Below are 27,572 nucleotides of genomic sequence, written 5' to 3' on the forward strand. Positions count from 1 at the left end.
CATTTTGTTTGGTGGACATGTCATGCAAGAATTGGTCAAACCATACATCCATTTATGGAGAATCAGAGTGCATGGATTACGAGTCATTAAAAATGTCTAAAGAATTATTCTTGGGTCATGAAGGGAATCCTCGATGTTTAGTATGAAAGTGAAAAATATGACAGAGTTAAGAAAATTATGTTTCATTGAACAATAGTAAGTTTTGATTGTCTGCTTGGCTCCTTGCCAGTTAAATAACATGCGACTATACACAAAATAGAAAACTTTGATGGAAATTGTCAATCATTTTTTTATCTATCAGGGAAAACAAGTTGATGATGATCAAGTAAATCATTCATGAGAAATCGTTTTGTTGCTGAAGCTTGCATGACGAAGTTAATGCTAAACCTTTTCTTGTGCTCTACTGCGCCACCGTAGTTTTCTATTTAGACCAGCGATGACGTCATTTCTGGTGATTCCCTACGTTGTCAAATGAGTGCTTTTTAAAATGTGCCATTTGGTATAGTACAGTATGCAATGTATTTTTTCAGCGCTGCCAGTTGCCGAAGAGAATGCCGTAGCTCCCTCAATTTCCAATCAATTTTTATGGGAGTGACATTATTGTATTGCTTAGAATGTCTACTTTTTACTCATGAAAGAATCGTAGAACTAAAACTTAACAGGCGAACAGAATCATGCCGATTCACTGCACATACTGTGGGAATTCTCCACTTCAAAATACATCGGCGATGTCATCGCGAACAGAGCATGCACTCACAGAAATGTGGCCAAATTTTCAAGAACTAATTTCTGAAAGTAGTCCCTAAAGACCTTATGACTACCACTGAAACAAACTAGTGATAATATCGCCTACCAGACTACTTTTTAAGCAGAAAATTGGGTACTTGAGTGTCATTGAGCTCCAGGCGTAAACAACATGCCGCTATTTTGTCTCCGCTTCGGTATTTCGTAGGCCGCTTATAATGCACCTTCTCAATTAAAACCAACATAACAAGGCCTTACATCGTTGATTGAATAGGAACACCACACAAAACACAATAAAGTGGGGTACAATCGATTACGAAGCTGAAGTGAACAGTGATTTATTCCTGGAGCTACTGCTGCTTTGTAGTGTAGCTGCCATGTTTTGAGAACTGGCAAATAGGAGACTTCATTGATGGCTGACGTCATCGGGCGGGAATTTGAATCGGCAGAAATAATTAAAAGGCAGGTAGCGCCCTCTCCTGTTAAAATTTTGAACTTTTTCTCAATAAAATAGTTTTTCAAGAATTTTATCTTAATATTAAAGCATATTTCGACTAATTCTGCTGCTCCTAGGCCGATATAGGCCAGTTTCCTTCATGCGTTCTCGCTCGCAGGAAGTAGGTCGAATGGCGACAAATTTTGTTTTGAAAGTAGAGTTTGACCAGAAGTATCCAGAAATGCAAAATTGAAGTCTCTAGGTCTTACGGTTACAAAATGTGCACCATGGGTTTAACGGACGGACGGACGGACCGACTGACAGACGAACGCCACTGAGCAGCTTATTTGACAAGCTCAGCTGACTTTGTCAGCTGAGCTAAAAAGTGCAATATCTTGCTTAATAGTGAGTTTTTTTAATTGTTTTTTATGGTAGGTACTCCAAACAAGGATACATCACTTGTCATACCGACTTTGGTTTGACCTACATACTGTACATGAAGCATGTTTCCTAACCAGGATGAATACCTAACCACCAAATATCTGTACGGTGAGAACAATCGCCCCCGGCCATTTCATTTAGTTTTGGCCTCCTGGTGAGCAAGTCGAGAATCAGATCAGATCGAAATTCAGTGTTTGAGGTAACATGATGTAGGGAGACATGTGTACCATATTTCAAGTTCATAGCTTTAGCAGTTAAGAAACGAGGCATAGTTATACTCAAACGAACAATTTACGCCATTTGGCCTCTGTAACCTTGAAAAGTAGGTTAAATCAAAAACCCGTACGATATGTGATGTCTCCTTGCTAGGAGAACCTACCAGAAAGATTTTATCGAAAAGGAGTCACTAATAAGAGAGATAACAACCTTTTTAGGTTTCCACTTCTTGCCACCTGGTGCCCAAGTCAAGAATTAGAACAGATCAAAATTCGGTTATGTATGAAATTTCAAGTTCACAGCTTTCGAGGTTAAGAAAAGTGCCATAGTTGCACTCAAACAGCTAATTCAAACTGCTTGACCTCTGTGACCTTGAGAAAAAGGTCAAATCAAAAACCCGTCGGATATGTGATGTCACACCGTTTGACCTCTGTGACCTTGAAACTTAGGTCAAATCAAAAACCTGTACAACATGTGATGTACCCTTGCTATGAGTACCTACCACAACAATATCATTGAAAAGAAGTCACTATTAAGCGAGATATTGCACTGTTTACCTTTTTTAGTTTTGGCCCCCTGGTGGCCAAGATGAGAATCAGATCAGACCCAAAATCAGTGTCAGAGATTATATGGTGTAAGGAGTCATGTGCACCAAATTTCAAATTCATAGCTTTATCGGTTTAGAAACGTGCCACAGTTACACACAAACGGACAATTTACATCATTTGACCTCTGTGACCTTGAAAATTAAGTCAAATTAATACCCAAATGATATGTGATGTATCCTTACTCGGAGAACCTACCATAAAAATCTTATCGAAAACGAGTCACCCATAAGAGAGATATCACACTTTTTTGGTTTCCACTTCTGGCCCCTGGTGGCCAGGTCAAGAATCAGATTAGGCCGAAATTCCATGACCGCCAGACCCCGTTAGCGAAAGATGAGCAAAATAGGTGGAATGCCTCTCAGCTGGATGTTTATAATAGGTCAGATAAGCTGATTGATTGCACTCCAAGGCCTTCCTCCTAGACATCTGCTATTGCACTACAGACACCACCTGCTGTGTTAGGTTTACCTGTCTTACTGGGTTCATTACACTTGGTGCAATATGGGTATGTGGATTAGATCGAATGCACTCAATGTGTTGCTGAATTCGTGCCATGAATTGTTATATAATGTTATATAATGATGAGTCATGGATTGGTCAAGGAACAGTTGCTTCAATGATTGTGATGCAGAGAAGCAGTGTATGCTTCTGCATTGGTTTCTATCTGATGTCCATGAAATTTTCGTTCAAAGTCACTCTACAAACCCTTGGCAGATTTGAAGCAATATTCCTGTTTGTCACTGTTACAATACACCTTGGGATTTCACCCCAGACTGACCATAAAATTCCTAGGCCAAGGTCTGCATGGTCTGTGTGTTAAAAGAACAGGTAAAGATGAAACAGCATGCTTCATGCTAAACTGGACATTGCAGGATAGGCAGTATATCCACACCTGATGCATTGCAATTTTTTTAGCTTAAGTTGAAATTGGACGGATAGTTCTGACCTGGCTACAGGGAGTCTGTGTCAGTAAGTAGGCCACGCAATAGCATACATTATATAGGTCGCAGGGATGTGTACTATTTTCAAGTTAGGTCGAGATAGAGGCAAGGCTCCTCTCCTAAGAGTAAGGGTGGGGGTGGTCAAATTCGGATGGATAACAGTGAGCCCAGGGTAATCTAGTTGTACCCCATTCTGTCCCACCGCTTTGCACACGATCGCTCTTCGCAGGGCGGAACAATATATTGTTTAAAGCCTTCAAGGCCCCTACATCATTATTGTTTACAGGCCTAACTTAATGAAACGGCCAGGGGCCATTGTGCTCACCGTATACATCTTTTAGTAGGCAGGATCATGCTTAGTTTAGAGGTGAATATGGTGAACACAATCAGGCATGAAGACTTTTTTTAGATGTGTATTGATGTCAAGTAATAAGACAGGGCAGTATATATAAGTTTATGATCCAACCAATAATTGTCTATGACATCAACAAGATCAATATTGTGTGATTGCTAAGAGTCCCTGCAATAAAAAATTCATCGAAAAAAAGTCATTAATAAGCGAGATATTGCACGTCCTACTTTTTCAGTTTTGACCCCCTGGTGGCCAAATCAAGAATCAGATCAGGCCAAAATTCGGTGTCAGAGATTATCTGATGTAGGGGGTTACATGTACCAACTTTCAAGTTCATAGCTTTAGCAGTTAAGGAACGTGCCATAGTTACACTCGACCGGTCAATTTACGCCATTTGACCTCTGTGACCTAGAAAAGGAGGTCAAATCCTAAAATTGTAGGACATGTGGTGTATCCTTGCTAGAAGTCCCTCCCATAAAAATTTTATCGAAAACAATTCACTCAAATAAGCAAGATATTGCACTTCTTCCTTTTTCCATTATGGCCCCCTGGTGGCCGAAAAAAGAATCAGATCAGGCCAAAATTCGGCATCAAAGGTTATCTGATGTAGGGGGTTATATGCACCAAGTTTCAAGTTCATAGCTTTACTGGTTAAGAAACGTGCCATAGTTTACACTCTAACGGCCAATTTACGCCATATGACCTCTGTGACCTTGAAAAGTAGGTCAAATTGAAAACCCTTAAGACATGTGATGTATTCTTCCTAAGAGTACCTACCATAAAAATTTTATCGAAAACAAGTCACTTATAAGCGAGATATCACACTTTTTAGATATCCACTTTTTGCCCCCTGGTGGCAAAGTTGAGAATCAGATCAAACTGAAATTCAGCACCAGAGGCTATGTGATATAGGGGGTTATATGTACCAAGTTTCAAGTTCATAGGTTTAGTGGTTAAGAAACGTGCCATAGTTTACACTCTAACGGCCAATTTACGCCATATGACCTCTGTGAACTTGAAAAGTAGGTCAAATTAAAAACCCGTATGATATAAGATGTATATTTGCTATGAGTACCTACAACACAAGTTTCATCGAAAACAAGTCATTAATAAGCGAGATATTACACTTTTTAGATATCAACATTTGGCCCCCTGGTGGCTAAGTTGAGAATCAGATCGGACCGAAATTCAGTGTCAGAGGTCACCTGACCTGGGGGGGTGCTGTGTACAAAGTTTCAAGTTCATAGCCCTAGCGGTTAAGAAACGTGCCACTGTTTTTGAAATAGGATACGACGACGACGACGGACGACGACGGACGACGGACACTGCGGTATTACATAGACTCCCCTACGGTGAGCCAAAAAGCAAGGTACATGTTTTAACCAGTCTGATGAAAAACTATGAAAAAAAAAAATTTTTTTTTCACATAGGCCTACTATAAACAAACAGTCCGAAAAAGCAGTTACATCCTGCACCATGATCAACTACAATATTGCAATATAGAAACAAGCATCCGACAGGACCAATCAGGTCTTCATCTGAAGCATTGCCATTAGGCCTACATTGAGTACACTCTGATTTTGTCAGATGAAGTGCCACTTACAGGCAGGAGTAACGATAACAAATTCTGTAACACCTGCTGTGGTAGGTCAGCCAGACATGCCATAGGAGATTAGGCTAGATTGCGCTAATCTCTGATCACGCCTGATTACCCTAATAACAACATCATCGGGCAATTCAAAGAGAAACTCCAACCTCACGGCCTCAAGGCATTTGCCTTTGCAGCCTGAGGTTCGCTTTTTAACCTTCGCTAACGGGATCTGGCTGTAATGCATTGTGAGCGGTCACCTAGGCTGGGGGTGTACATAGTTTCAAGTTCACAGCTCCAGCGGTTCAGAAATGTGTGACTCTTTTTTAAAACAGGATACAGACAACGACGACAGACGATGGACACAGCGGTGTTGTATAGACTCCCCTAAGGAGAGCCAAAAACGGTCGTTAATTTTTTTGGTCATGAGGTGGTGGTCATGAGCATCACTCCCTGCGAAAGCACACTTTATGAACTCATGTGCAAAGTTATCTATCTACTGAAATATTTATGTGCTTCATAAATTTTGTTGAGTAGGGGCATAATGCAAAATCTCTAGCAGTTCTAGAGATATAGCATGGATGCACAACACACGACAGGCCCATACCATAATACATCCATCCATCGTGTGACGGGCGTATAAAAACTGGAAATTAATTTGGCAGGGAAAATGGGTTTACCATATTTTCGGGAGAAATGTAGCGATTAACCCTTTGCCTATGTAATGCGTAACCCATACGCAGTAATTTGCTATCCAAAGAAATGTCACGCGTACTGGGAATGCCTAAAAACAAGAGGCCCAAGGGCCTGGCGCTCAGCTGAGTTAATATCTTTAATATCTTCCCGGTGTTTAGTTCATTATGCATGAAAATGGCATGCTCCATGGTATTTGATATCCTTTTGCGTTCACTACGGTACCAATGTTTTTGGTTGACATAATTATGCCACTGTTCATTCCTCAATCCTGACCATAATTCGGGTGAAATCATCGTATGAAAATATTTACCGAAACATGAAGTTTATGCCATGAATGAGGATACTCATTGTCATAGCCTCGTTTACAAGTACGAAGTATTTTCCCGCGAATATTCAAAACTGCTTGGCTCCTTGCCAGTTAAATAACATGTGACTATACACAAAATAGAAAACTTTGATGGAAATTGTAAATCATTTTTTTATCTATCAGGGGAAACAAGCTGATGATGATCAAATAAATCATTCATGAGAAATCGTTTTGTTGCTGAAGCTTGCATGACGAAGTTAATGCTAAACCTTTTCTTGTGCTCTACTGCGCCACCGTAGTTTTCTATTTAGACCAGCGATGACGTCATTTCTGGTGATTCCCTACGTTGTCCAATGAGCGCTTTTTAAAATGTGCCATTTGGTATTGTACAGTATGCAATGTATTTTTTCAGCGCTGCCAGTTGCCGAACAGAATGCCGTAGCTCCCTCAATTTCCAATCAATTTTTATGTGAGTGACATTATTGTATTGCTTAGAATGTCTACTTTTTACTCATGAAAAAATCGTAGAACTAAAACATAATAGGCGAACAGAATCATGCCGATTCACTGCACATACTGTGGGAATTCTCCACTTCAAAATACATCGGCAATGTCATCGCGAACAGAGCATGCACTTCCGATATCGTTTTCACACAAATGTGGCCAAATTTTCAAGAACTAATTTCTGAAATTAGTCCCTAAAGACCTTATGACTACCACTGAAACGATCTAGTGATAATATCGCCCACTAGACTACTTTTTAAGCAGAAAATTGGGTACTTGAGTGTCATTGAGCTCCAAGATTATTGCACATGGCGTAAACAACATGCCGCCATTTTGTCTCCGCTTCGGTATTTCGTACGCCGCTTATAATGCACCTTCTCAATTAAAACCAACATAATAAGGCCTTACATCGTTGATTGAATAGGAACACCACACAAAACACAATAAAGTGGGGGTACAATCGATTACGAAGCTGAAGTGAACAGTGATTTATTCCTGGAGCTACTGCTTTTGTTGTGTAGCTGCCATGTTTTGAGAACTGGCAAATAGGAGACTTCATTGATGGCTGACGTCATCGGGCGGGAATTTGAAGCGGCAGAAATAATTAAAAGGCAGGTAGCGCCCTCTCCTGTTAAAATTTTGAACTTTTTCTCAATAAAATAGATTTTCAAGAATTTTATCTTAATATTAGAGCATATTTCGACTAATTCTGCTGCTCCTAGGCCGATATAGGCCAGTTTCCTTCATGCACTCTCGCTCGCAGGAAGTAGGTCGAATGGCGACAAGTTTTGTTTTGAAAGTAGAGTTTGACCAGAAGTATCCAGAAATGCAAAATTGAAGTCTCTAGGTCTTACGGTTACAAAATGTGCACCATGGGTTTAACGGACGGATGGATGGATGGATGGATGGATGGATGGATGGATGGATGGACAGACGGACGCCACTGAACAACTTATTTGACAAGCTCGGCTGACTTAGTCAGCTGAGCTAAAAAATTGCGTTTTAAGTGAATGCATAGTACTGCCATCTGCTAACAACTTTCGTAACTACTCTAATGATTCGTGCTGCCAGCACAAACATTCGATGTCCATAAGAACTACACAATGGTGAGTACTCACTGCATTTCTCACAAGTAAATGCAATTATGGAAAAAGTGCTCTCGTGTTCCAGGTGGGTATTGGCTCAGCAGGCAAAGGGTTAAACATCATTCATTCCTGCCCTTCTGGGAATCTTACCTGAATGTTTACATAGTACTCCGCAGGACCATGGATACTACCATAAAGACCAAACCCAACCACATAGATCCGACGATTTACCATAAATCTGGAAAACAATTTTAAAGTCATGGTGTGTGCATTTTTTTCATGTGAGTTCTAAGTAATAAGTAATACCATTGATAACCGAAAAAAATATATTTTTTGGTCACAATGTCAAAAGGAGCAAAACAAGAGCAACGCAGGGCGTGGCATATGTCCCCATGAGCAAATTGAGTTGGTGTATTAGGAAAGTAAAGTGTCATACCTTACTGGGTTTAGTTGAGATCGTGAAAGAGTTATTGGTCTGTAACGGCCGCTGTACACGTTATCTTTTGCTAACCACATAAAAAGTTACATGGTTATTACTCAAAGTGTTCTCGTTAAAATGAGCGGAAACGAAAAGTTTACAGACGGCTAATGGATGCACAGACAGCAAGACGCATGGACGGGACGAACAGACATCGGTAAAACATAATGCCTCTGCAATGCATTACGAATTTGCGGTGGGCATAAAAATTGATTCAATCAGAAAAATGGTTCTCCTCGCAATTGACAGAAACCGATTTCAAGCACGCCGCCCTGGTGGCCCTACTGACAATCGGAACAAGCCAGTTTTCGAAAGGAACCCTCTTCCAGTCACCCCCAACGAAAATACCAACAAGAGGCCCAAGGGCCTGGCGCTCAGCTGAGTTAATATCATTAATATCTTCCCGGTGTTTAGTTCATTATGCATGAAAATGGCATGCTCCATGGTATTTGATATCCTTTTGCGTTCACTACGGTACCAATGTTTTTGGTTGACATAATTATGCCACTGTTTATTCCTCAATCCTGATCATAATTCGGGTGAAATCATCGTATGAAAATATTTACCGTAACATGAAGTTTATGCCCTGAATGAGGATACTCATTGTCTCAGCCTCGTTTACAAGTACGAAGTATTTTCCCGCGAATATTCAAAACTGCTTGGCTCCTTGCCAGTTAAATAACATGTGACTATACACAAAATAGAAAACTTTGATGGAAATTGTAAATCATTTTTTTATCTATCAGGGGAAACAAGCTGATGATGATCAAATAAATCATTCATGAGAAATCGTTTTGTTGCTGAAGCTTGCATGACGAAGTTAATGCTAAACCTTTTCTTGTGCTCTACTGCGCCACCGTAGTTTTCTATTTAGACCAGCGATGACGTCATTTCTGGTGATTCCCTACGTTGTCCAATGAGCGCTTTTTAAAATGTGCCATTTGGTATTGTACAGTATGCAATGTATTTTTTCAGCGCTGCCAGTTGCCGAACAGAATGCCGTAGCTCCCTCAATTTCCAATCAATTTTTATGGGAGTGACATTATTGTATTGCTTAGAATGTCTACTTTTTACTTATGAAAGAATCGTAGAACTAAAACTTAATAGGCGAACAGAATCATGCCGATTCACTGCACATACTGTGGGAATTCTCCACTTCAAAATACATCGGCGATGTCATCGCGAACAGAGCATGCACTTCCGATATCGTTTTCACACAAATGTGGCCAAATTTTCAAGAACTAATTTCTGAAATTAGTCCCTAAAGACCTTATGACTACCACTGAAAAGAACTAGTGATAATATCGCCTACCAGACTCCTTTTTAAGCAGAAAATTGGGTACTTGAGTGTCATTGAGCTCCAAGATTATTGCACATGGCGTAAACAACATGCCGCCATTTTGTCTCCGCTTCGGTATTTCGGACGCCGCTTATAATGCACCATCTCAATTAAAACCAACATAATAAGGCCTTACATCGTTGATTGAATAGGAACACTACACAAAACACAATAAAGTGGGGGTACAATCGATTACGAAGCTGAAGTGAACAGTGATTTATTCCTGGAGCTACTGCTTTTGTTGTGTAGCTGCCATGTTTTGAGAACTGGCAAATAGGAGACTTCATTGATGGCTGACGTCATCGGGCGGGAATTTGAAGCGGCAGAAATAATTAAAAGGCAGGTAGCGCCCTCTCCTGTTAAAATTTTGAACTTTTTCTCAATAAAATAGATTTTCAAGAATTTTATCTTAATATTAGAGCATATTTCGACTAATTCTGCTGCTCCTAGGCCGATATAGGCCAGTTTCCTTCATGCACTCTCGCTCGCAGGAAGTAGGTCGAATGGCGACAAATTTTGTTTTGAAAGTAGAGTTTGACCAGAAGTATCCAGAAATGCAAAATTGAAGTCTCTAGGTCTTACGGTTACAAAATGTGCACCATGGGTTTAATTGATGGACGGATGGATGGATGGATGGATGGATGGATGGATGGATGGATGGATGGATGGATGGATGGATGGATGGATGGACAGATGGATGGATGGATGGACAGACGGACGCCACTGAACAACTTATTTGACAAGCTCGGCTGACTTAGTCAGCTGAGCTAAAAATAAATTTGATCGGACGAACGTTTCTTCTCGAAATTGACTGAAACTGATTAGAAGCATACCGCCCTGGTGGCCACATTGACAATTGTAATGAGCCGGTTTTCGAAAGGAACCTTCCTCTAGTCACCCCAAACGTACATACCAAAAATGAATTTGATCGGACAAACTGTTCTCCTCGAAATTGATGGAAACCAATTTCAAGCACGCCGCCCTGGAGGCCTTAATGAGAATCAAAACAAGCCCGTTTTAGAAAGGAACCTTCAAGGTCAACTCACAAAAAAAAGTTTCGTGACGCCTGACGCCTCATGGCAATGCTTTACGCATTGTCGGGGGCATAATAAGGAGAGTGAACTATAGGCTTTTCGGCCACGGAGCTTCACTTATCTTGTTGTACACATGACCAGCTGAACACATTGAAAAGTTTCATCTATTCTGCCAGTGACTATGAAACCATTTTACCAGTTTAAACCATTTTACTGCATAAAAAGTTCAGGAACATACATAAGCTTTCGACTCTGTCCTGAGCCTTTATCAGGGTGACGTCATTTCTAATCGGGACATGCATTGTGAATGCCCAGACACAGATTGTCCTAGATTTCCAGAAGCAAAGCATGAGGTTACCTGACCTAGAGAATCATGTGTTTCAAGTTTCAAGTTGTCAGCTTTAATGGTTAAAGGCCATATATCAAGGTTTGAAAACATGCTTGATACTCATGAAATATGTTGAGGGTTAAAAAAACAAGATCCCAGACATTAAAAAAATTCTAATAATAAAGTCATTATTTAGTTATTTCAATTTTTAATTTTAAACTATTTGAATTTCCCACCACACACAACTTTAGATTAGTTCCACATGTGGCCGCTAGGGATTTTTTGATGATGTAGATCAGGTCAGTCAGAACAAAGCAAGATGGCTTCCGCATACAGTTCAGAGAGTGAGAGCAGTGAATTTGAGGATGTTTTGGTCGATACAGAAGGATATTTAAACGTTGAGCCGTACATGTTCGAGCCATTAATATCACTAGATCATAATGAGAGTGATCATTCGGACGAAAGTGATTAGAATTTGTGGTTAATCAATTTGCATGGCAGACCTGCCGATATAGCAAAGAAGACATTGATAGACGGTTGCAGATGCATAACATGTATGAATTTTGAACAGACTAATGTTGCACAATATTGTTTCGCCTCGTCAGTGTTGTATCGCCAGTTATGTAATGACGCTGAACTACTATTGAAAAGTGACGGTACTATGCACAATCATCTTGACGTGACGATATAATGCCGTGCAACGTTAGATAGGCCTAGATGTCAGATGACAATAATCTGTCATTGACAGTGGCTGTCACTGACACTGACCTGTGTCGCTGTCACCTTGCTATGGCTGGAACACAAGAAGACACTATGCGGTATCACAGGCCCCAATAGGGCCTACACATTATGTATAACAACCGACTTCAGCAGCCTCGGGCATTAAATGCAATTGACATGGTTGGAACAGCTGTTTTTAACAAGTGGCATTTAATATTCAGTTGGATGCAGATATCCGGCTTCATGTGATAATCCGTATCGATAAAGTGATCACTGCAAAGTTTGGCCGAAGGCCCAGGCTTCCAACACTCCAAACGTTTGCACTTCCGAATCCACAGCTTCCTCCTCTCTCGTTCAACTGGCTTTGGAAATTCATGAAAATGGGTCCCATCCGTCATTCGATTGTTCTTTGTGCTATCCTTGACACAATTCGGAGCCACACAATACACCATAGTGAATGAAACACATTACTTCCAGGTGTGCATAATTAATTAAGGCCCTCCTGCTTTTATGATTGCATGACATGTACAGATAACCTGATCTACATCACAACTTTTGCTGAACCCGCCACCTGGCTCTAACAAGCCAGTTGCTAGCCTGATTAGGTAATCAAGTTGTCAAACACATAATTGGCTATATCTTCAAAATGGATGAAGCTAATTGCATTTGGTTTTCTGTATTGTATAAAGTGTTAGGTACACTTTTGAAATCGTCTTACAGCAGAAAATGGCAAAAAACCTTGATATATGGCCTTTAAGAAAAGTGCCATAGTTACACTCAAATTGCCAATTCACACCAATTGACCTCTGTGACATTCGCAGGACCTATTCTTACAAATTAAATTGCTATTCAATTACTAATTAAATTAGCTATTTATTGGTAATAAATGAGCAAGAAAAAATATTTTCTTAGTAATTCATTAGTGAGATAAATCTTAGTGATTAAAAACTTGGTAATTTCTTTGTAAGATAAAAATAAGAACAAAAAATTGTAATTTTTTTCTTAGTAATAAATTACCAATTTATATCTTGTCAATTTTTTTCTTACAAGAAACTTATAAGAATAATCTTACCAAAATTTTGAAAAATAAATTAACTGCTAATTTATTTGCAAAAATAATCTTACTAAGATATATCTTACTAATTGATATCTTAATTGAAAATTTCTAAGAAATTTCTTAGCTAATAATTTCTGATTAAAATAGACATGCATTATGAGAGTAGATCTCATCCCACCCAAATAAGTATTTGTTGGCTCCATTTCTCTATTCATTTTATCTTGAAGTGATTACGACTCTTTTATATCATAAATACCTTTTAAATCATATTTCCCACGACAAATACAATGCTCTTCTCTCGCCTCAGAAGATATCAAAGCATCATAAAGTCATACACAAGTTGCTGAATGGAATCATATTTCAGACCCTATTGTCCATATGTTCAGCAGGCCTAATCTAGTCAACTGACCTGAGCCAGACTTATGAATAGGAAATGAGATGGTTCATTTTCACTGCCTGAGAAAATGTAAAAAGTTGGCTGAATCGTTGGTGTACGAAATCCCCTTTAACCCTTTAGCTCCTTAACGCCCGGTCAGTTACTCCCTGTAAGGCCAGATCCGCCCGACCACATCGGCAATTTTTCACATCGACAGGGAAAACTGTAGAGTGAGACAAACCTCGTCTTGAGACCCAAGGAGGTCTACTGCGTTGATTCCATGCATGTTTTCATATTTTGATGTGTATCTATTGGGAGTAATCTTCAAGTAAAGTTTGGGACCCAGGTTTGTTAACATCGTGCAAATCACGCTATTGTGTGGCAGTACAATGGCCAATTCACATGTATTATTCGGCGTCAGCGATGTATTACCGCAACTCGAAAGCGACGATTCAGAGGGATATGTTGATGATCTTTCAGACAGGGGCTCTGACATCGATGTTGGTGGAGGAATTGAGGTATGAGGGGGTCTGAAAGAGGGCTGATGGGGTCGCTAGCCAAACCACTGCTGACAACATGCATTGCAGCACTGCTACATGCATTTGTCATGGGCTTGTGAGTTGAAGCACTGCTATGATGTACATGGTACATGCTTGAATCATTTTGGTGCCTTTTTGTCGTCTGTGGGTTTTGTACATGTGGTCAAGGGAACATAAGAAAAATTATTTGACAAACTTCTATGACTATTTTTATGAATTATTGTACCAAAACTAAATAAATAACAAGAGAAACAGTTTGTTCTGCTTTATAGTTGATTGTTAAGAATCCTGTAGAACTTTCAATTGCAGGATTTGGACAAGATTTGACAAAGTAACGCAATTTCTTAGATTTTTAGTGTCGCCGCGGGAAGAGGAGGGTTAATTTTCTTACCTGACCCATTTGTCAAGAAACAAGAGGCCCACGGGCCTGGCGCTCAGCTGGATGACCTAATAGTAATAACATAGGACTGAGGGTGTAAATAGTAAATATCGGCTTTATAGTACTACTGTTTGAAGGTCAAGAGAACACATTATACCACTAAAATTTCCAATGCAGAGCTGCCAGCTGGATGAAATATGACTGAACTAATCATCCATGGTATGTAAATATTACAGGAGGCAATGGAAGATATCCCTAGTTCAGTAGATTGTATCGATAGCTTTACAGAAAAGAAGTGTCAGAGAGGATGTAACTTCTCCATGGACAACTGTAGTATGTCCAGGCTGGGTTGTACGTTGTACCAAGGACACAAATGCTGTCTGTATTTGAGCGGTATCCTGATAACAGAGGTCAAAATAAATAGAAATTACCAGTTTGGGACTAACACCACTGTCTTTTTTTTAATAAGGTAGAGATTACAGGAGTCAACAAAATTAACTTTATTGAGAGAAATTGACCTATCCTGCAGGTGATCGGAATTTACAAAGGGTCGTTTTTCATGACATCGTGCTCTACTAGTCAGTCAATCGGGAACCCATCTATTTTTTACTGGCATTGTGCTGTACTGCGTATCCCAAGTGAGTCGACCGGGAACCAATCTATCTGTTGCGCAAACATGTTCAAATTGGCTATATCTTGAATAGATTGAATTGCGATGAAAATCTAATGCAATAAAGGGACAAAGAGACAAATTAATCAAACCGATTGTCCACAGACTCGGACCCTGCAATGGCGTGATCTATGCGTGCATATAAAAGTATATCAATTGGTCCGAATGAGATGATGAGGCAATGACAATATGCCTCGTTCCTTAGTCAGCAATATGCCCCTTTTTATACGGAGAAAAAGGAGAACCCAGAGAGGCCTTCACATGTCGGCTTCCAAATGGCTCGAACCAACTGTACTATCACTACTATAACTTTAAAATGCGTGCTCCTACTACATGTAGCAATGTATCGGGCAAGGCACTTAGTCGACAGGCAAGCTAGAAGTTCAGCACCGTGAGCAGCTCCTTGATGAGGCCATGTCAAGTTCAGCGCGCCTCTTCAGATACATCAAGTATTGAAAGCTGTGGTGAGCACATAAAAAGACCATGGTCACCTTAATTTGAAAATCCCTTCAAAATCAAGGGCTAGCTCTGACAAAAACAGCACCCATAAACAATAGACCACCAATTTGACCCCAGCTCCTAACTGCCGGAAAACCAAAGTTCAGCAACTAAAAGTACCAAAAATACATTTTTGTTTACATTTGAACTGCACACATGTGTTTGTTTACAATTTCATTTCCCGCGAAATCTTGAAATCAGGTGACCTGCAATCGTTGATTGAAAATAACATTAACCTGGGTTCAGCAGGTCAGCAGGTATACCGGCTGTTCCAATCATCCCCCTACAGCCAGCTGTTCAAAAGGTAATGTTATTCACCCCACAGGGAGTGCAGGTAATTGATTAAGCCCCAGCATAACTTAACAGCAATGGCTTGGCTTCTGTGAGCGGTAAGGAGAATTGACAGTGTCCAATTAAAAATCCCTCATTACTGCTCCGCTGAAGTGAATTTTTGAACGAAACCAAGACGTTGCATCAGGGTAAGGTGTCACCACCATTCATGCAAAATTTCAAGGCGATCCAACGCCTCTAAGTGTGACTTTATTCGTCCCCCTTCCAGTATTATTATATAGAAGATTTAGACCAGCGATGACGTCATTTCTGGTGATTCCCTACGTTGTCCTTTTTAAAGTGTGCCATTTGGCATGCATTAGCATGCAATGCATTTTATCAGCGCTGCCAATTGCAGAACAGAATGCCATAGCTCCGTCAATTTAGAATCAATTTTTATGGGAGTAACATTATTGTGTTGCTTGGAATGTCTACTTTTTACTCATGTAAGAATTGTAGTAATACAAACTAATATGCAAATAGAATCATGCCGATTCACTGCACACACTGTGGGAATTCTCCACTTCAAAATACATCGCAAACAGAGCGTGCACTTCCGATATCGTTTTCACAGAATTGTGGCCAAATTTTCAAGAACTAATTTCTGAAAGTATTCCCTTAAGACCTTATGACTGCCCACTGAAAGGAACTAGTGATAATATCGCCTACTTGACCACTTTTTAGCAGAAAATTGGTTACTTTCCGTGTTGCAAAATCAATCTTCCATCTTTAGATTGGTCACAGTGGGTATGCTGAAATATAGCCTGGTTCCTTGGCCAATTCAATGCGCAGAATACAACTGCGCAACTATACGTCATAACCCGGGCTTTTGAATCGTCAAAAAATCTGTCAAATGTGCCTGTAGCGCCAACTGGCGGTGAAAACTAAACTAATTCCATTACAAGTCAAAATGAAAAATTATTCAAAAATATTCGGCCAGATTTGAAAACAATATTTCCTCTGTGGACTGAGGGATAAAGGAGAGAAGTTTAAACTTCCCAATGACCTCATTCGCCGAATGTAGGTCAGATCGCGCTGATTTTTGGTTTCTGAGTTTCCCTTGGGCTATTCCTAATTTAGCAGCGTCAACAAAGTGCCTAGGTCTTACGGTTACAAAATGCCCAAAAGTGACACGGACGGAAGGAAGGAAGGAAGGAAGGAAGGACGGACACCATTATCTTAGTAATATTGCCAGCTTCGCTGACTCTGTCAGCCGAGTTAAAAAACCCTCTGGTGTGTAGAGGACCATCTGTATAACAAAACAAACAAAACTTGTAGTACATGATCTCTTTTTTTTTTCTATCACTTTTTCCAAGAAAGGACTACATGTCATTTTTTGTGAAAATGCGAAAACGCTCTAGGGAACCATGGTATTTATAAATTAAATTCTCAGGAGCTAAAGGGGTTAAACTATCGCTCTGCGGACTGGCGAGCACAGTGGCATCCTGGCATACTTCATGTAGCAGGTATTTCGGCGAATTGCACATCACAGTGAAGACAAGCTCTTAGGCTACCTATTTTATATGCGTTTTACTACTTAAAAACTTAGCTATTCTTACATGTTATTCAACTGCCTGCTAATCTCTTAAATGATGTACTGATGTGGGCTTTATGACGGTATGATACGGTATATGTTGACTGTTCACAGCATTCAATAAGGCAGGTGGACTATCCCAATGACAAACAAGTTCCTATCCCTCTAAGATGAGCATTCTTTGTGGAGACTACTTAACCCTTTCTGGACACTTGGTATGCAGGGCGTATTATGTATTTCCAACACTATTTCTGTATGATACACTCCGCGCATTATGCCTTCAACACAGCGATACATGAAATGTGTGGTGCTGCCATGGTATTGATTTAGGAGAGGATGGTTTGAGTGACTCTGGTGGGGAAAATGATTCTGACTGGAAATTTGATCATGTTGATCAGGGGGCCCCCGAAGCAAACTTGAGAAATTTCATTTATCTGCATTTATTTCCAAAATAATATCAACATCAGATGGTAACTAGCATTGTACCCGTGGCGCAGGCAGGTTCAAATGGGCTATACCTTGAATAGATTGAATTGCAATGAAAATATAATGCAATATCAAAGGAGCAATATCGAAGAGACAAATTAAACCAACCATTTGTCCACAGACTCGGACCCTGTGGCGTGCTGTATGCGTGCATATAAAAGTAAATCAATTGGTCCGAATGAGATGATGAGGCAATGTGAATATACCTCGTCCTTAGTCAGCAATATGCCCCTTTTTATACGGAGATGAAGGAGAACCCAGATAGGCCTTCACATGTCGGCCTCCAAATGGCTCGGACCCGGCAATTGCACTATCACTACTAAAACTTTAAAATGCGTGCTCCTCCTACATGTAGCATGATCTCGGGCAAGGCACTTAGTCGACAGGCAAGCTAGAAGTTCAGCACCGTGAGCAGCTCCTTGATAAGGCCATGCCAAGTTCAGAGTGCCTCTTCAGATAGGCCTACATCAAGTTTTGAAAGCTGTGGTGAGCACATAAACATACCATTGTAACCTTAATTTGAAAATCCCTTCATAATCAAGGGCTAGCTCTGGCTAATACAGTACCAATATACGATAGACCATCAATTTGACCCCAGCTCCTTACTGCGGGAAAACCCAAGTCCAGCAACCAAAAGTATCAAAATACATTTTTGTTTACATTTGAACTGCACACATGCGTTTGTTTACAATTTCTTTCCCGCGAAATCTCGAAGATCAGGTGACCTACAATCGTGGATTGAAAATAACATTAACCTTGGTTCAGCAGGTCAACAGGTGTACAGGCTGTTCCAATCATCCCCCTACAGCCAGCCGTTCAACAGGTAGTGTTAGTCACCCCACAGGGAGTGCAGGTGATTCATTAATCCCCTGCATAACTGAACAGCAATGGCTTGGCTTCCGTGAGTGATAAGGAGAATTGACCGTGTCCGATTAAAAATCCCTCATTACTGCTCCGCTGAAGTAAATTTCCGAAAATAAACATGACGTTGCATCAGGATAACATATCACCTGCAAACGTGCAAAATTTGGAGACGAAACACGACCCCCAAATGGCACTTTAGCGAGCCGCCTTATAGTATTATGATATAGATGTTATCACCTACACAGGCTTATAATGTTCACAAAAAAATTTGTATGTAAAATGAAATGGCTAGGGCCATTGTGCTCACCTCTTGTGTAGCATTGATGGATGACATGGAAAGTGAATTGAATTGAGGTAACTACAGAAATGACAAAGCAGAATAGACTATTTTTTGATGATCTGACCAGTAATTGTCTATTATATCAACCAAGTCGATTGTGGCAGATGGAGTAGGATTGGTGAATACGAGGTCCAATTTAGACTGATAGTTGGTGGTGTGCATTGTAGTTTTCCCCTTCACCTATGATGTGGATTAATTTTTCAATATAGAGTCGACATCCACTCCATCCAGCAACCCCGCCGTCGCCAGTTATCCCTTTATATTTAGCTAGAATGAGACAACATCATCAAATGTTTCGATTATAAAATCAACTTTTTACCATTATAAAGTCGCTGATCACAAAAAGTTGGACTGTAAGAAAAAAGTTAAAGTACGCCTAAAACAAGCTACTCTAGGCCTAGGCCTACAACGAGCCTAGATATGGAACCTGGAAACATGTATCTACACCGAGTATTACTTCACCACCACTAAGATCAGCCAATAGGCAATACACTATACCTACCATATCATGCATTATACATTACTTCTTAGGCTATGTCAATCTCAACGACCCTTTCAGCACCTATTTTCACCTCTTCAACCTAGAAATCAATCACTACACTAGAGTGTGGAAGGAGATTTCAAAGTCATTAATTACTTCTACGGCCATGACTTGATATCAACAACAATATCCAGCTTCAAGAATGTTGAAAAACACAGAAATTTCAGCGATTTCCCCAGTTCACTGAAAGCAGACATGTTTATTTTGCATTCTAGTGTATCAGAATGACACCAGATGGCATGTGCATTTATAGTCACTTGGCTGTTTTTGGTTTTAGCCATCTAGTGGCCAAACGAAATATCAAACCGGACCGAAATTTGGTGCCCAAGGGTATTTCACTAGGAGATACAAGTACCAAGTTTTAAGTCAAAAGCTTCAGTAGTTGCAAAATGTGCCAATATCGGCCAATTTACGCTATTTGACTTCTGTGACCTTAATAAATAGGTCAACTCAAAAACCTGTATGATATGTTATGTATCTTTCTTAGATGTCCCTATGATAAAAATTTGGCAATGATCCAGCCATTAAGGAGATATAGCACTTTTTGTGTTTACGGATTTAGCCACCTGGTGGACAAATTAGGAATCAGACCAGACTGAAATTTGATCACCCAGGTGTCATTACATGGGGAAACATGTGTACCAAGTTTCAAGTCAATAGCTCCAGTCAATAGCTCTCACCTCTCAGAGAGGTGAGCTAAAAACAGCATAGGCCACATATTTATTGGAAGACTTTCAAAAGTTGGCGAAATTCGCAGATTTTGACGATTTTCACCTAGATCAGGAAAACACCCCCAAAATGTCATGTTCTTATCTTTTTCAAATAATTTTCTGCTGAAATATGCAGAACATTATTATCCATCAGGTCTATGCTGTTTTTTTTTATCAGGGGCACTGGTAAGTGTTCAGGACTTATTTCAATCACCAAAATTGACATTTGACTGAGTCACGGAATATGCTAATTAGATCACCTGGGCCTGGTTGTTCAAAAGCACAAAAGTTATGTTAGCCTTAATGTTAACGTTAAGTTAGTATTCTGAAGGACGTTATCTCTTTCAGTTAAATCAATTAAAATTTGCACGTTAAGACGAAACGTTTCCGTTAAGCCTAACGTTGCTTTGAACAATTCAGCCTTGATCTAATTAGCAATTTTCTTCTCAAAATTATTTTATCTTTGAATAAAGTTTAGCAAGCTGCTTATATGTTTAAGTAGTTGTTTCGTATGATCTCTTTAAGTTTTTGAGAACTCGCCCATTAAAAAAAGGTCCTAAAAATGCCAAAATTTTGCCCTGGGTGAACATATCTGTTGTCCCGAAAGGGTTAAAGTCCACAATTCAAGCAAATTTAAGTCAACGTCTTCAATTATATGATCATATCAATGAGAAAACAACATTTTATTCTGAAATATGGTGCTAGAATTTAGTTTTATCTAGTATTTTGTATCACGAATATCCGTCGGCTGCCAAAGAAAAAGTTCTTCATGAATCTTCGGCTTGTGATATCATTTCAATTATATGATCATATCAACGAGAAAACAACATTTCATTCTGAAATATGGTGCTAGAATTTAGTTTATCTAGTATTTTGTATCACGAATATCCGTCGGCTGCCAAAGAAAAAGTTCTTCATGAATCTTCGGCTCGTGACATGCTACTAGGGAGGCGAGTTCGGGAATGCTGCCATTTTATGTACATGTTGTACACTGTCGCAATCATATGAGCTCAAGAGAATGCCATATTATTGTGTTGTTGGGGAGTATAAGAATGTGACAAATAGAAAAGTCGGTATTTCTACACACCCATTTCCTAAAGATGGCACGGTACATAGGAAATGGGTAAAGTTTGTAAAAAAGATTGAGGCTGAACTTAGTTGAGCCAGATGTACAAAATGTGTTGAGTTATTTGCAACCAGCACTTCACGGAATATTGTTTTGTGGATATCCCATCATTCGAATGTGCACTGGAACCGAATAACCATACAAATAGGTTAGTTTGTTCGACGTTCAAAGTACTTCTGCAATTATCAACTCGTATCTTGTACCCCCCTCCTCAAGCCTTCGTCACCTTAACGACATTCACATGTAAATTTTCGGCTGAGCTACAACTGTAAGCTGTAAGGGTTCATCACACACTGATGGAAATTTGCCATAAGCATCACTGCATGTACTGGTCATACAGAAAGACTTTCGACATCTCATCACCTCTGGGCCAGGGCTTGTCAAAAGATAAAGACGTTTCTTCAACAGTGACGGCCGAAATACCATAAGCACTACGACCACACAGTTACCCATACTATGTTATGTAAGCTTGTCCTTTCTGCTTTTTTTTCTCTTGGTGGTTATCCATTTTAGTGTAAAATTTGCTCTTCGCCGTCTCAATCCATGATTATTTTCGAAAAGTGAAAGGTTAGCAATTGATTTTAAAATTTTACAGCATGTACATGTATTGCTTGTAGTAATACTAATCCTGGTGGTGGAGTTTAATCCTGCTTAGCACTGCATAACTAGCATCTTTCCTGAATGTCCTATCCATTCTTCTTGTAGCATATGTTTCAAGCACCAATAAAATTTCTGTTTTATACCATGCATTTTAGCCTGTATTGTCAGAAGGCGCTCTTTGCTCGTGGTTTACATTACAGCACGCTTGCAGAGCTCAGCACAGAATGCGTACTAACAACGAGCAAAGAGCTCCTTTAATTTTTAATTTTTCATAGGGCGAGACTTTTTTTATTAGTTGGTGCTCGGATTTTTGGAGGAATATATTTTTGAGGAGGACGCAAAACAAAAAACAAAAAAATGTTTTTTTCCAAAGATTTCATGGTCTCGAAAAAAATGATAGGATTTCTCAAAGTCGGAGGGAATGATAAAAATAAAAAATTTTCCTAAAAAAGTAGTGCATTTTCACATATTGAACAGTCAGCAGCCAGACTCATAACAATAGACTGGTTCTCGTCATAATATCTACTGTGGATGCATTAGGAAAGGACAAGATTCAGTCTTGGTCTGGCAGAGCTGGTCTGGCATTCGCACTTTCGATTTGAATGATCAATCCGACGAAGCTAATTTTAATTCAATAATGTCGAATTTTGATTTTGAAAAAAATATTTTTGATCTTTTAAGTTACTGTCGGGCGTCGGAGCTCAAAATAAAATAAAAATTTTTTTTTTTTTGTAAAATCGGTAATGTTTGAATCGGCGAATCCGAGACTGGCTAGATATAAATTTTTATTTTTTTTCTTATTTCGGACATCGGGAGGTTGGCGGATCCGAGCACCAACAAATAAAAAAAGTCTCGCCTAGAAATCTAAAAATGTCACAATCCAAGGACACTGCACATGGCTATTCCACGGCAGCAATTCAAATTGCATATACATGTCATGGCCCGAATGAACTCTTCCAATCTTTTGTTAGAACGCTATTCGCGGGATGATAAGTAGTTGATGTTGCCCCTGGAATAGATTTTCAACAAAAGACTGGAGGAGTTTATTCGGGCCCTGAACATGTATATGCAATTTGAATCGCCACACTGTATTCAGTGTTAGAAAGTCCCAAGCATTTGAAAAGCAGTGGGAACTGCATCTGCGCATGCGCGCGGGGAAATCCTCGTTGGAATTCCAGACGCCAAGATTTCGACGCAATATCACTTTATCACCATCAGTAGTTCGACAAGACTTGGCGATCAACGGCCCAGTTCATCGGCAAGATTTGATGCCGGATCACTGGAGGCTTACAAATCAACGTCAAAGCTACGGACGGCAATGCACTGATAATGGATAAGATTCGCCAAAATTCGACGCCGTGTCTTGTCAAAGCTTGAGGAGAGGGTGGGGGGGGGGGGGGGTAAAAGACACGAGTTGATAATTGCATTAGGCTTCACAATTTCAAATGTTGGCCTAAATAAAACCGTTTTTGCCTGCCTGTAAAAAAGTTTCGAAATCCGGATAGGTCGATTCGTACCTAATTACTCAGAATTTGGTTTCGGTTTCAAGGGACAGCATGAGTTCTCTGGACTGGTTCTAGGCCACCTGAGTAACCTAGGCCCCACCACCACCATACATGATTCCTTCCTTGTTGCCTTTGGCTATGGCTAACTGCTGCTAGGGTATAATGATGGTCAGCATTGGTTGTTAAGCTCCTAGTCCTACCTATAGCCATAGGGTCCTCTTCCAATACTAAATGGCCCTACATACCTGCAGGCTGACCATCCCTCGACATTGCACATGATGTACACATTCCATTAACATTGGTCATTGGTCATAATAGCCTTAAATATTTGGCACTGCATTTGGGCTTTGTTTCAAACAAGTTGTGTTTTTCATTTTCCATACCTCCCAGAAGAAAACCTTATGTCGTCCCAACAGATATTTATCCTGGCCATGAGGTCCCTCTCCCTGCTCCTGCCGGAATAACTGAGTCTTTTAGGGAGCCTTCAGCTGCGCGTGTGCAGAATGTAGGGCGAGCAGCAGCATCGATAAGGGCATGAAAAACGAGTAGGTAAAAATAGTACCTTGTCGTTGTCATAGTCATGGTAAATTTGTAGACAGACAATCAAGGTGGATCTGAATGAACAGTTGTTGGATTTATGTTCATATAATTTACTTTTTTATGCAGATTGTTGACGAAGTCATTGCCATCTCCAGCCAACAGCAACAGGGATCAGAAAATCTCAAATGTGACCATAATTGAAACGCCTCTCGCACGGTGCAATCTGAACAAAACAGCTTTATGCAACCTCTATTTTGACACGATCCCAGTCACAATTTGTTTATAGCTCCTCTGGCTGCCTGCTTATTAGGTCAATCTCGTTCCATGAAAAGCGTCTGTATTGGCTGGCAGATAGCAAAACAATGCATCAAAAAAACACAGGGGACAAGTGAATTGCATAGTAAGCAAATATAGTCCATGGGCCAAGTCTCAAAATTGGACCAACGGGTACCATCTCTGGTGGCAAAGTCTCATAGTGATTTTTTTATTCCTTGGTATCTCTAGTTTATGAATTCAAATGATAGCCCTGCCCAATGAGTAGCTTTTTGGTAGTTTTCAGCCGGTTTTCATGATAGGGTATGGTCAATTTCGGGGGCCCTGAATAATGGGGTAGGGGAAACAAAAGAAGCTGCCATTTGGTAACGGATGGACCAAATCATTATTATTATACCTCAAAATGTTCAGCTAGGATGCCTCTAACAGATTCTAAGATGTGTTTTGATGTAATGCATGTAATTAGGTCAACAGAGGTCAAAAGGTCACGAATTTTGAGGGTTGCTCAAAATCTGTGACAGTCAAACACGTGACGAAAAAGTAATGCTGAGGGTCAATTATTCGAACATCTTACACTTGAAATCTGTTTTTTAGTGTTTTCTAATGTTCTGAATATAATTTCAAAGGGGCTATAGGAAATTATTTTGATAGATTTGGAATCCACAACAACTGTACGGAATGCTTAAAATCTGAAATAATGAAATTTCAGAATATGGGGTAAGGGAAACATAACCGACTGTTAAATCGCAATGGATGGACCCAATTAATAGTTTAAGACCTCAAATGTTAAGCATAGCTGCCTCTGATAAAACCGTAAGGTGTGTTCTAATATAATGCATGTAACTAGGTCAACTGAGGTCAAAAGGTCATGAATTACGGGGGCTGCTTAAAACATTGGCCACATACGACAAAGGCAATGCTGTGTAGGCCCACTACACCGACATTTTATGTAATAAACGTTAAAACTTAGTGCCAAATATCCTATCAAACCAAAAAGTAAAGTTCACTGAACTTTTCTTCTAAATAGGATCTAACGTCTTTAAAAGATGAGCCACTGGAAAAGATGCAAATGCCAAAGGTCCCTTCTCCAAAAAATTGCCAGGGCCATTGTGCTCACCTCATGTGGAGGAAAGATGGATAAAGAGCATGGTATTGTGTCATGTAGTGTTAGGTTTGATGTAGGTCCAAGCAATTACAATTTCCCCAAAATGGCCAATTTACAGTACATTCGACCTCTGTGACCTTGAAAAGTAGGTCAAATCAAAGAAGACCCTGGTGACACATTGAATGGTTGTTAGAATTAGATGTACCTATGATATAAAATTGGTGCCAATCGGGCAAGTCATTACTAGGAATAATGGCATTTTGAAGAATTTAGGATTTGGCCCCCTCCCTGGAGGCCAAACGGCAAATCAGATCGCACCAAACTTCGGTACCTGAGATCACCTGACCAAGGGGTACATGTGTACTTAATTTGTGATCAATAGTCATTGCAGTTAAGAAACGTGCCATAGTTACGGCCTGACGGCGAATTTATGCCATTTGACCTCTGTGACCTTGACAAGAAGGTCAAATTAAAAACCTGTGTGACATATACTGTATGGTGGTTAGATGTACCAATGATATCAAATTGGTGGCAATCGGGCAAGAAGTTAAGGAATAATCACATTTTTAAGGTTTTTGGATTTTGCCCCCTGGTGGTCAAGTGGTGAATCATATTGGACCAAACTTCGGTCCCTGAGATCACCTGACTAAGGGGTAAATGTGTACCAAATTTGGTGTCAATAGTCATTGCAGTTTAGAAACGTGCCATCGTTACATCCTAACGGCCAATTTACACCATTTGACCTCTGTGACCTTGAAAAGGAGGTCAAATCAAAAACCCGGAGGATATATGATGCACCTTTGCTAGAAGTACCTACCATATTTTTTTCAAAATTTCCCAAATACTATTAAGGGAGATATTGCATATTTTTACTTTTAACGTTTGGCCCCCTGGTGGCCAAACCATGAAACGAATCGGACCGAAACTTGGTCTCCAAGGTGTCATTACATAAGGGTACATGTGTACCAAGTTTCAACTCAATAGCTCTAACAGTTACGAAACGTGCCGTGCTAACGGACGACGGACGACGACGACGACGACGACGACGACGACGACGACGACGACGACGACGACGACGACGACGACGACGACGACGACGACGACGACGACGACGACGACGACGACGACGACGACGACGACGGACGACGGACGCCACGGTATGGGATAAGCTCACCTCTGCTAAGAGGTGAGCTAAAAAGTCAATCATCCTCGTCATCACTACATGATTCCATATCTACATCGGTCTCAACCACGACATCATCATCATCTCTCATATTTCCACATGTTTGCAATTTGCACATTAGTGTGCACTTTAGTCCTTTATCAAGACATATGCATTCCCCTTCCTGACAAATGCGTTTGCATCGGCAGGCCATCAGTTCAATGACAGCATCTGGAGCAGTCTTTCCCGCCATCCAGTCAATGGTGAGGTTTCCTTTCTCATCCCGTACCCATCCATACCCATCAGGGTCTGGAACCACTAGTTTATTCTCAAGGCTTAGTTTCCAAACACGAGCTTGATAATTTGCGCGCTGGGCATGCTTGTTTAGGGTGTCCTCGCATGGAGGAAGCATACTTGATTCTACCTCTCCTCTCATTGCCATGAACAGATCATGCCACATTTTATTCACTAACACAGTCTTCGTGGTCGGAGCGGACATGACACACGTAAAGTGCTGTAATGTTCCCAATAAATCAGCTGACTGCTTCCACATGTTTCCAAGTTGTGCAAATGCTTGCAGGAACAACTCGCTAGATCGCATCTTGTCCAAAGGCCCTATCTTGCCGCGTCCAACAAATGCACTAACTGTATCGCATCCGGAAAAGCTGTGAAAGCTGATGAGTGCGTCACAAACATCATCTCCAAGAGACACCTGTAACTGAGAGACTTCAACGAACTGCGTTCTAGTCTTTGTTCCCTGCTTTTGGTACAAGGTGGCAGGAATATCCTTTGCAAATGAGAGAAGAAGCACGAAGACGTCTGTGTCCTCAGACACTACTATAACACTTTTGTACCCGCTTTCTGCGGCATGTTTTGCATGCAAAATCATTCGTGTATCCGCCTCTTCTTGTGATGACTCAAGTTCCTTGACCTCACTGCAACAGCTGCCAGTAACCTTGAAGCATTTAGTACCACAAGTGACAAGCAGTACCTTTTCTTTGATCAGTCCCCTCTTGCTAGTTGACTTCCAGTCAGAAACGAAAAACTCAACAAGTCGTGTCTTATTGTCCGCCTCTGAAAGAAAGTTCCTCCACTTCTTGATCTTGTGTCCAGGTACAAT

At 40.3% G+C, this 27,572-nt stretch overlaps 1 protein-coding gene across 1 annotated transcript in view; it reads right to left on the reverse strand.

The window, feature by feature from the left end:
• LOC135482661 (BTB/POZ domain-containing protein 1-like) overlaps positions 1-27,572 on the reverse strand; it is a 138,159-nt gene that overhangs the window by 42,897 nt on the left and 67,690 nt on the right. Inside the window, 1 exon segment of the mRNA XM_064762911.1 lies at positions 8,069-8,156. Within this exon segment, the coding sequence (XP_064618981.1) occupies positions 8,069-8,156 (88 nt within the window).

Source organism: Lineus longissimus, chromosome 2 (assembly GCF_910592395.1).
Source record: "Lineus longissimus chromosome 2, tnLinLong1.2, whole genome shotgun sequence".
Taxonomy (NCBI): Eukaryota; Metazoa; Nemertea; class Pilidiophora; order Heteronemertea; family Lineidae; genus Lineus; species Lineus longissimus.